The 12,144-nt window shown below is 43.9% G+C and overlaps 1 protein-coding gene across 7 annotated transcripts in view; it reads right to left on the reverse strand.

Moving 5' to 3' along the window:
- TRIO (trio Rho guanine nucleotide exchange factor) overlaps nt 1–12,144 on the reverse strand; it is a 374,188-nt gene that overhangs the window by 171,317 nt on the left and 190,727 nt on the right. For all 7 annotated transcript variants that reach the window (XM_036896706.2, XM_057496255.1, XM_036896708.2 and 4 more), the window contains exon 9: nt 7,185–7,415. In XM_036896706.2, coding sequence (XP_036752601.2) covers nt 7,185–7,415 — 231 coding nt within the window. The remainder of the gene's footprint in view (nt 1–7,184; nt 7,416–12,144) is intronic.

The following is a 12,144-nucleotide window of genomic DNA, read 5'->3' on the forward strand; positions in this document are numbered from 1 at the left end:
GAGCCACAGTCAGAATGGTGAGCATGGAAATGTAAACAGAGGAGAAAGTTAAACTAGGACTATATAATTATGATGATGAGTGGAATGAGAAAACCCACTCTCCTGACTTAATGAATGAAGGAAAAATGAGGTTCAGGGACCTTCACTTGTAAGCTAGGCCCACTGTAGGTTGTGTTAACCAAAGACTCCTAAATCGAACATTAAGGAGAGCAGCCTAGGACCCCAGGTAAAACTGCAGAGTAACCTCTCTGTAGACCTGAAACCTGTTTCTCTGCCTCTCTGGCATTTCCTGACTTCCCTCCCCTGTTGCCTGTAAGACCCTCATTTTATATTCAAATGGCCAAAATCTTTACGCAGAGATCTCAACACACCTGTAAAATTCCCAAGCACCGAGGTTATCCCTTCCTTCCTTGTCCACTCCTAGGTCCCCTACATCAATCAAGTTCCTGTTCCTTCATGCAGATCTGCCAGGTGGGTCACTGCCCTCCTCCATTCCAGAGTGAATGAAGAAACTTTTAACCCACAATAATCTTGAATTAGCAGAACTGGGAATTCCTTAAATATCCTCACCTAGTCAGCCATTCATTCAACAAATACTGAACATCAACCATAACCCTGACATCTGGAAAACAGGTAAATAAACAGTGTGGCCCCTGTGGTCCTCGTATTTCCACTTTCCAGGACTTCTCCCTAACTTGCATGAATGTTTACAATGGAAACGTACCTGTCTGCTGCTGTCAGTCTTGCTCAGCACTATGCACTCATCACACTGTAGCCAGAGCAATCTCTCTAATGTGTGTGGCTTCACATTGTCCACCTCACTGTCAACAGCATCAAGTCCAAACACACAGCATTATGCCCTTCATGGAGGTCTTGCAAATGGGTTTCAGCCCCGGGCAAGTTTACTATAGATTCAGTGAGACCAAGGAATGACAATGGAATGTTCTTGGATTGAAATGGTTATACCCAACTTTATTCTCACAGTGGCAGGTCAATCACTAGAATCCTGCCCACTCAGAGTGAGTCTGCACGCAGCAATCTGGTTTCTGCCTCTGGGCCTTTCTACCTGCACAGCCGTCTCAGTCTCTGTCCTCAGCGCTGCCACCGCTCCAGTCTCTGACCTCTTGCAGCCTTGCAGCCGGGCCACCGTGTCGCCCCGGGCACTGGGCAGAGCTCTTTATATAGAGTCAATAGCAACGTATTGCCCACACGTGTGTAGTGAGCTAGCTGGCCAAGGCTAGGTGACAATCCTGGCCACAGGAACCTTCACTTTATCTACAATGGCTGAACTCTGTGTGGTGAAAGAATTAACTAAACAGGTTGGCCAGGAGTATGAGGAGATGAAAGCAGCACATTCTAGACGCCATACACATGTTCCCTCCCTTCATCCTCAAAGCTACTCACAAGTCACTCCAGGCCCCAGAACCAATTCATGACACTCAGACAGGGTCCACTGTGTCCCTCCAATGGTGTCCCAGGGCTTAGCAGAACCAGCCCAAGCCTTCATCTCAGAGGTCACCTTCCCAGCACCTGCCGTACCTCATGCCGCAACACCTCTCTGCTGCTTGCTGCTCTCTGAACGGGAGCTGCCCTTTTGTGTCTCTGCTCTAACTGCAAATCCTGCCACCCAGCTGTCTTGCCAATCGGTTTCAGCCCTGGGCAAGTTCACTATGGATTCAGTGTGACCAAAGAAATGATATTAGAATGTTCTTGGGGTGAAAGGGTTATACCCAACTTTATTCCCTCGGTGGCAGGTCAATCACTAGAATCCCATCCACTCAGAGTGAGTCTGCAGGCAGCAAGCCAGTCTCTGCCTCTGGGCCTCTCAGCCCGCACAGCCGTCCCAGTATCTGTCCTCGGTGCTGCCACCACACCAGCCTCTGCTTTGCTCTCCTGCAGCTGTGCCACTGTGTCACCCAGAGCACTGGGTGGACCTCTTTATGTAGAGTCAATAACAACACATTGCTCACACATGTGTAGTGAGCTAGCCAACCAGGGCCAGGTGAGAATCCTGGCTTATAGGAACCTTTACTTTATCCACACTCCATCCCTCCAGGATTCTCTTTTCTCAATCTATGTGCCTTTAATCCTCTGCGGTGTTCCCTGTGCAAGAAAGCTGGAGCATCGTAACCAAATTTCATAATAACACAATGCAACATACAAATAACAAAAATTACAACAAATTATAATAACCCTCAAGCCTGAGGAGATCCATTGCCACCAAGTGGTCATCCTGGCTGTATTCAAACCAGTTCTACTCAAATGAGTTAACCAAAAGGACTGTGGGTGGGCTTTACACTACCCACCTTCTCCAGCCTCTCCAGCAGAGTCCTGCAGACACACAGGCCTATGCTGTTGCTTTATCTCTGCCTCTGCTTCGTCCTCAGCAGCTGGAACCACCGCTCCAGTCCCAACCACTGCCACAGCTCCAGTCCAATTTCTTTCCATCTGCTCCTGCCTTTTCAAACCAACCCTGGGTCCTCGTGACCTTCATGGGGCCCTTTAAATTCTTCCTCTGAGAAGCAGACCATATTTCCTTTTGTGCTTGAGCCTGAGGACAGAAGCAGAGCATGGAGTGCCCCACAGCCTGAGGAGGGGGCTGCACCTCTCCTGAAAGAGCCCACGGCTACCAAGTCCTTCTGGCTTTCCACCAGCTTGCTTTCAGCCAGGTGGGGTCTCCACCAAGGAGGGGCTGATGCCTCCGGCGCCAGCAGGGCCTTCACCCCCACCTGTTCGTGAAACCTCCGCTCCTCCATTTCTGGGGCCGACGGCTCCACTCCATCCTGTACCTGCCCCACGGCACCTGGCGGCCTGTGCTCTCATGCTGCTGCTTCTTGTGCTGCTCCTCGAGCCACTTCCTCTCGGGCCACCACATCCTTTACCATTTCCACAGCACTTCGTAGTGACGCCATTTCAGTCAGCAACACATTTTCTTTCTCTTGGGGTGGACCCCAGCCCTCCGCCCCTCCCAGTACCACATGCTCACTGGGGCCACCCGAGCATCTCCCCGTCCACGGGTGCAGCTGCTGAAACACTCCTTGCATGAAGGCAGCTTTTCCTTTTCCTTAGTCAACAATGAACCCTGCCGACTGTCGCCAATTGTCTTGCCAATGGGTTTCAGCCCCGGGCAAGCTCACTATGGATTCAGTGAGACCAAAGAAATGACAGTAGAATGTTCTTGGGGTGAAAGGGTTTATACCCAACTTTATTTCCACAGTGGCAGGTCAGTCACTAGAATCCTGTTCACTCAGAGCGAGTCTGCATGCAGCCAGCCAGTCTCTGCCTCTGGGCCTCTCTGCCCCCTCAGTCTCTGTCCTCAGCGCTGCCACCACTCCAGCCTCTGCTCTATCCTGCAGCCGTGCCACCGTATGCCCAGAGCACTGGGCAGGGCTCTTTATATTGAGTCAATAACAATGCATTGGCCACACATGTGTAGTGAGCTAGCCGACCAGGGCCAGTGAGAATTCTGGCCACAGGAACCTTTACTTTATCCACACCAGCCCTCAACCTACTGACTCTCTATCCAACCTTCAAAGGTCATCTCCAACCCTTACCTATCCTGTGAAGACTTTTTTGGTACCCAGCAATTGTTACCCGCACCTCTGTTACTAGACCCTCAACATCTGTGAAGAATGCTGACAAAGCTCTTTGAAAACACAGATATGTCCCCTTAAAATGCAGGTGTGAGGTAGGCAGGTAACATGGATGGGGGAGCTGGTTTTATTCACTCCCTCACTCCCTCACTTCAGGGAGCTCCTTAATAGGAATGACTCAATTTTATGCCTTAGCACAACTATACCTGATGACAAGCAAAGATGACACATGCTAAATCTGAGCATGTTACAGTCTAATTTGTTAGACTGCTCAACCACCTATTCTTGCTGAATTATAATTCCTCGAGGAAAGTTACTTTGAGCTATTCAACCTATTTATCCCAATCAGAGTGTCACACTTTCAATTCAGATATTTTAAAAAAACATGAAGTATAGATGAGAAGAATCTGGCAGGCACTAGAAGTACCTGGCCATTTTTTCAGAGTATTAGTTAACAGCCCAACACTACACTAGAAGGAGTTCTTCCAAGAGCTAATGCAACATGGGGCACTCGCACATGCATTCACACGCACGCACACACATACACACCTGCACAGACAGCACTGCCAAGGGAAGCAGGAAGGAGATCTCCCTGCCTGTGGGGCTTCTTATGGGGAAGTCAGCCTGCTTCAGCAGAGCAGATTTCCTGGGATCATTCACCTCACCTGACATGCTGGAGTAACTGACTAAATCCCACCAATTCAAGGGCAGGCAGAGGGAACCAATGAGTGGGGAAACAAATTCGACGGCATTCTGCTGCTGACGCCTTCCAAAACTAGCATCCTATTAGAACATGCACAGCAGTGATAAATGATCTTGTTAGAGTAAACTAAAGCAGATTGTAAACAAAGACACTGCTTAGCCATAACTATTCTTAGTCATAACAACTATTCTATCACTGATTCAACCACATGTCCACAGAGGGTTGCTCTAAGGCAGTGGTAACTGGAATTATTATTTAATCATCAGGAAATAGGACAAAGTATTCATTTTATTTTTTAAGGTACCAGTGACAATGATTTGTATTTGTCAGTAGTTAGCCTGTGTATCTGGGTAAGTCTCGCCACCCCCACCCCAACCTTTGATCTGGACAAGTGTTAGTGCTATGCACCTGCCCCATACCTCAGCACCTGATGACCACCTGATACCCCTCCTACATAGAAATTATGACGTTCCCTTTGCTTGTTAAGAAAAAAGAAACCAGCCACTAAAACAAAACCACTCATGTTTTAAAAATCCAACTCCCCATGCCATTCTCCACTGTTCCCTCCCTGGGTACGTGCTGTTAATAGTCTGGCATCTATTCTTTCAAGTATTTTCACACAGACAAGCATAAACTCTTCTTTTAGAAGACTATTTTCATAAAAATGTCATTATTCCATACTTACAGTAGGCTGCTTTTCGTTTTTCCCAACAGTATTTACAGATGGTTCTTCCTCACCCAAAGTGACCAACCAAAAACCGTTTGTGGTATCTCCGGAGTTGGTGATTATGTTTTTGTGGATTTTGTTTTTGCCTTTACAAATGTATCTACTGCTGACATCTTTCTAAAGTACTTTTTTCATTTATTCTCAGCTTATCCCTCCTAGTCTGTGGTTTATACATCAAAAATTTCCAGGTGTTATAATTTGAGTTTCCGAAGCATACTTTTGGTTCTGACATCTTATGACTCCTGTGAGGTAAAGTGTTTGCTTGATTGATCTTATCAACTTTGCTCCTTGCTTCACAAGTCAAGCCTGGACAGCAATTTCCTGTTTGTGTAACAAGTCCAAACTATTCCCAATTATTTAATCAACAAGATGCTTTCCTTAATGAGCAGTTATGTATTTTCTATGGAATGCCAACAGAACCGTGTATGCACTCTGTGTTTGCAAAATGCTTTCTCCTGCTCATATTCAGCCCAACCAAGTGTTCTTGAGAAAGCAAGCTAGTTTAAGGAACTGGCCTTATAATTATTATAATTACCTGTTTACATATAAAAATCAATGTTAGCTGTTTTCAAATTCAAGTGCAGTAAGTACTTGGCACCAACTTAGATGGCTATTCCCAAAGGCTTCCCTTCTTCGTGACTCTCTCTGACATAAACAGTCCAGTGGCTTATTCTTATGTGACTGGGCGCCCCAAGTAATCATCAGAGCTGGGGGTGAGAGGAGGAGAGGGAGCCCACTGCTATTTCAGACACAAGTCCAGAAAGTGGGTTTGCCCACTGGTGTATAAGGAATACTTGACCCAAAGGGTATAGAGGTGAGTGGGAAAACCCTTAATAATCACATTTAAACTACTAACATTTCACAGTTTGTGAGTTTTTGGACAATTAAGAAGAACTAGAATTTGTGCTTTCAGCTTTGGGGTCAGCTCTCCCAAGGACTCCTCTCTCTGCAACTCCTCGCTCTGCACTCTCTCCCTGGCAACTATCTTCTTTGACTGAAATTAACATTGTAAAGAAGCATAAATAGTAATCAAAATGATCAGCCCTGAGGCACTTAGTATATGCTTTCACAGAATTAGAAAACTGTAAGTAGAATCAAAGCACAGTGTGTGATAACTAAAAATTATACAACAATTTAAAGTATCTTGGACTCACCAGTTTCACGTTACATGATGAAGGGTCATCAATAACAAATGGAGAATCTGCATGTTCATCAGAACACAGCACGACACTCCCGGAGCCTTAGCCCACTCATCCGACAACTCACTCACCTTCAGGCGGAGCTGGGGGAGAGCAAATTCTGAGCTCCTGCATGTCGGAGCCAAGTACCCGCGCTCTCGGACACTCAGGGAGAAGAATGGTTTTTGTTCCAGACCCATCACTGTGGCTCCATGTTGATTCCCCTAGATGCCATGGGATTCTTACACAGCCCAGAATTCCTCATCCCCAGCATCAACAAACTCATTCAACCCCTCATTTTCCTCTCGGATTTAAGGCAAGTTCATAACTATTATCTTATCTATCACTAAAGCTATGTTATATTTTACAGGCTCCCACAGCGTTAATCCTCAAAACCCTGGGAGCATACAATAAGACAATCTTCCTTATTCCAGAATAAGGAAATGAACAGTGTGGAGACCAGGCTTGCTCTTATTTTTGTAGGAACAAGAAAAGAGATGTCAACTGTGTAGAAACCAAGTCCTAAAAGTCCACTCTTCATTAGTTAGACCGCTGTTCATTAAGCATCTCCTGTGCACTTGGGCTGTCCTGCCTATCGTACCAAGTGCTGAGAGAAGCATGACTAGCTTGTTGTTAAGTAATCGAGGAATAGGCAAATCTTCAATGGTAACTCCACCAGCACAAGTACCACTGCCATTATTTTAACAAAAAACTGTTAACTGGGAATGATCTGTCTCAAGAACAAAACTCAGGATCTCCAGCTGCATCACCTCCTGTGTCCTGCACACAGCAGCTGGTGGCGGGGGGCAGTCGGGGCATCCTCTGAGCCCTGCTCTCACTCACCGTAAGCCAGGAAGCTCCCTTCCCTCCTGCCTCAATTGTCCACTCCGTCAGCACAGATGTGCCCAACAGGAATGCATGCACCTGAAATCCACATCCACACATGTCCGGCCCTCTGAGGAGCAGCTATGCACGAGGCTCACCTGCTGGACATCCTGCTGGAAGACACACAGCTGCAGCCGCTGGTGCAGCCGGACCTTGCGGTGCTGCCAGATGTTCTCCAGCTGCCGCTGGTGATGCAGCACCTCGTGGATGACATCCAGCACGTGGTGCACGGCCTTGGAGTAGTTGGCAGAGGCTGTGAGGGAGTCAGAGCTGCCAGGAGTCAAGGGCCGCTGCAGCTTGTCAAGGAGTGACTTCCCATCCTGGCTCACCTGTCCACAAGAGATGAGCGACTGGTCAAGATGAACAGCTGTGCCCAGGTTACACTGCAGATTCTGTCCTTGGATGTGTGCACACACTCTTGCACACAAACATAAACAACAGTTTTACTCAAAGACATATTTTATAAAGAAAAACTGAAATATAAAACAAATCCAGTGACACCATAAAACCAAATGCAGGAAAACAAAAGGACATTCATTATCATAAACCAATGCAGGAAATGCTATTCTTAATGAATAAAATAAACATAGATAGCATTCTGCCTTAAATGACATACGTAAGTCAGCTCAAATAAAACTGCATTGCTGGCATATCTGCAAATTAAAATTTAGAAATAATAATTTAGAGATATTATGTTAGTGAGAGGACAAGAATCACAATGGAGCAAAATTTTCATACTGAATCTTGATATCTCAATTAAAAAAATCAATACTCTAGCACGAGGCAAAGAATGTGTGCTTAAACTCTCTGAGATAGCTGGACAGCAATTTTAATTCAAAAAATAAAAAAGAGTTTTAAAGGGCCATTTGATTTGACTTATTAACTTAAAAAAGTAATTTTAATTAAAATGACACAGTTTTTTTAAAAGAGATTTCCATGCTCTATTATGGCAGTTCACTATCAAAGTACAATTAAATGAAAGCATTCAGACTAACCAAAGCAGTAAGAAAAGGTCAGAGTAGAATGTGGGATTATTTTCTTTTTTCATATTTAAGTGATTTTTCATATTTAAGTGATTCTTAAGACTTATGAATGATTATTCTAGATATGGTAGGAAAAATGTGACCAGATCAGACAGGAAGGACACCTGGCACATAAATAACTAGGCTGTGTGATTCAGGGTTGAGTCCTCATCACTACCACCTTTCTGCTCAGTTACTTGTGAATCTGCAAACCTCCTTGGGTTCCTACTGAAAAGGAGCAGCCAACAGGAGGCTCCCGCAGATGTCAGCCGACACAAATAGTTCAGAGGCAAGTCTGAGGCCAGAGAGCAGGGGAATGGGGAATGAGACAGGCCAACACAGGAGGCCTCTAGCAGACCAACTGGATGCAAGGGAGAGGCCTGCAGGATTTTCTAATCTCTTCCTTTAATCCTCTTACACCTTTAAGTCTGGAATGTAACATACTTGTTTTCTAATACCTGGTTTTGATACCTCTGTTGGAATTGCTGACTTTGTTTATAAAGACTGGCTCTCAGCCTTCAAAGATTAAAACTGACCTATTACATCAAGATAACAAAACAAGCAGAAACAAGCCAGGCTGACATAACTAGGTGTAACAGGTGAAAAGAAAAACTGAATCATTGAGTTCATGTCAGGCATGTGTCAAAACAAAAGCAGTGGAGGTGTGCATCTTCTGGAGCATGGGTTGCCCCCACAGGTAACTGAAACTTGTAATGCAATGATTCTGAGGTGGTGAGGCACTGAGACCGAGGTGGGGACAGGGATTCACTATGATGGACTCAGAGAGGCAGGTATTACCTCAAAATGAAGAACTGTCCTGCTTTTCATACTTATCTGAGCTGGGCTCTATTTCACTTTTTTCTTTTTCTTCTTTTTGCCTATTTTAACATACACTGATTTTCCCAGGAATTTAATTACTCTGTCAATCAAAAGAAGGCGGTGCTTGGCTCCCTTGGGAACCTGACAAGTTGCTTACCATTTCAAAATAGCACGGCAATCCTTTCCCAGTATGAGTCACCAAGAGGACACATGGCCAGTCTGCATTTGTAGTTGCTAAATTCACAGTGGTTTTGGCCAGCATCTGAATATCTAATTGTTTTCTCTTCTGTAGTGCATGTACTTAGCAGTAAGAGAGAAACATTTTATCACAGAACACCTTCTTTTTGTCTCTAGTTTATATTGTAGTAATCATGCAACTTATATATGTGTACATATATAAAGTTTATGAGAAGCCAGCTTATTATCTATACATTTTATTTCAGCAGGCAGAGAAGTATTTGTTAAACAACAGGGGTGCAGCATCTCTTAGTACTAAAAACAGTGCTGTAAGTCACTTCACCTTGTACAGAGCCTAGGAAGAACTCCTCAGAAATACTCCCCCCAAGTTTTACTCCTTCTAAGATACATTAAGTCAAGAAATATACACCAGAGCATATCATTTGGTGAACGTGTATCAGAAGGATACAGATCAGAAAGTATGGCAGAAATGGAAACCTGCTGCCCCAAAATCCACCTCCCTCACTTATAGCCAAATCCCTACAGTCAGGAAGACCAAGACCCTGGCTAAAAACTCCTTTTCTCAGCCTTGTTTACAAATAGGAGTGGCCAAGATATAGAAATAAAGTGTTGAATGGGGCTTCCAGGAAAGCTGCTCAGGAGGCTGAGAATGCTCATTCCCCGTTGCTTCTCTCTCCCCCTGCAGCCAAGAATTCGGTGGAGATGGCTGGAGCTCTGGCAGAAATGGATGACCTTGAGGCAACCTTAAGGACAGCAGCCTACCTACTACAAGGAGCAAAACAAAAAGACCAAAGGATCCAGCAATCCTCTTACTAACACAGCTCCCACACCAGCCCTGGAATGCCCAAACTTGGGACTTCAACACTGGCAGAAAGCAAACCTCTATCTTAAGCCATTGTTTTGGATTTTAAACCAGCAATACAAAATGACAACTGGGTTCCAGCCCTCATTAAGTATCCCAAGGCATCCACGTGACACCATTAGTGTGTACTGCGGAGAAGGAATAAATTATCTGAGCAAGAATATTACAGTGACTCAGTCTCTCCTTGGCTGTCCTCACAACTGTTTTAACAGAGCTGGAAGGCAGGTATCATTTCTGGGTTTAGAACAACATGCTCGCTCATGGTGGAGCGGAGTGGGGATGGCCAAGGGCGGGAACACTCAAGTACTACTCTTAACATAAGAGGACTCACTGAGCAAAGCTTCTGGGAATTCCTAAGCAGGGGTCAGGGTCTCTGCTGGTGCTGCTGTGGATACTGTCACTCAGTGGTACACAGCCAGCAGAATGGCAGAGGTTTCCGGGCCAGAAAACACCTCTTGCAAAAATGCATGTCCATATTCATAGCTAGCCTTTCTCCAATAAGCCTTTCAGAAATAATTCTATTTTATTTCAGCGTGGCTGTCATAGATTTATCAATTTAAAAGGTATTTTTCAAGTACGGAAAGAATATCATATATATTTTAGTAACTTTTAGCAAAATGCTGTTGTCTAAAGTACAACAGTATCATGCAGAAAGAAAATCCTATGGTTTTATAAAGACTATTGTTCTACTGCATAAATATTTTTAAGTGGTACAGAATAACCAAAAAAAATTTAATGTAATAAGGGGCTAAAATGTATACAGCAGCCAAAATATTCATATATAACTTATATATGTATAAATTCATATATAACATATATAACCAAAATATTCATATATAACTTATGTATGTATAAAAAATAAGTATGTATAAGTTTATGGCACATGATGTAGTTCTAGTTGTCTTAACTAGAGTCAGGTTAACTAATTTACTTAAGTTTTATGTTTTCTATGTATGCTTTTTGTCTAAAAATGTGTCTGTAATTTTCAGGCAGTCAAATCCTGCCCCAGAAAGGGATAATAGCTGCAACAGGAAAATCAAACTTTATTTTTAAAAAGCAGGACTTCTACAACTTTTTAACAGATCAACTTGGCTCATTTTTTCAGGTTCTGCTCTTTGTTTTTATTGTCATATAGTATTCAGAGACTTAAAGGGAAGTGGAAGTTATGTTTTACAAAGAGTAACACTTTATAAATACGTGAACTAATATGTTCTAATACCTTAATGAGTTAAAAATACACGTGCTAACTAAAGCCAAAAAAAGTGACTGAAGTTTAAAAGTTTGCCCTATCAAAGCTATGTTTATTCCTAATGTTTAAGGGGAGACATAACTGTTTAAAATCTAGAACAGTAGTCAGGTTCTTGAATATTTACTTTTAATTAAAACTGCTCGTAAGATCTGTAACCTGGGTTCCTGTATGCCACCCTAAAAAATGTTTCACAAAACCTCACAGACCTCATCTATTCTTACTTCTGGTACCCAGATCTCCTCATTTCCCATTAAACAGATTAGAGCTAAGAGTCTCCAGCAGGAATATTCTTCACTAGCACAAAGAATATTGCTCTGATCTAAGGAAAGAGAATAATACCTGGAGATTACTGGTTAAAGTCTCAAAAGCCACCATCACCCAAAGACCACATGTGACCTATGAGATGTCAGTGAGGTCTAAATGTGATGTTGCAGATCTGAAAGTGCTGGGAAATGTTATTCCCAAGAAATAACCAGAACAGGCAAAATACACAAAATACATAAGGGCATGATGGAAATGACTACACTCAGCATGTCGTAAAGAACTGGTAGTCTTTCTTCAAAACTTACATGAAACAAATTGTACCTTTTGCACAGATTCATACACTATTTGTTTTGACTCTTTTACAGGGCGTGGCTCTCTGTGGCCTGCAGAGCATGCCCTCCGTGCTAAGCCTGGAAATGGTTTCAGACACCACTAGCCTCTCCAGCCTTTGCTGAAATGGTTCCTGAATCCAGGTTGTAATGAAGCAAGAATGATGGAGGGTCAGCATGCTTTGCAGCTGCAGTTGACACTCCTCAGCCAAACAGATGAACCCTCTCTCTTGGAGTCAGGAGGTTAAACCTGTCTTAAGACAGGTTTCAGCTCCCCTAGGATGACGGCTCCTCTTAGGCAAAGCTCCCAGGATG

This window comes from Manis pentadactyla, chromosome 2 (genome assembly GCF_030020395.1).
Source record: "Manis pentadactyla isolate mManPen7 chromosome 2, mManPen7.hap1, whole genome shotgun sequence".
NCBI lineage: Eukaryota > Metazoa > Chordata > Mammalia > Pholidota > Manidae > Manis > Manis pentadactyla.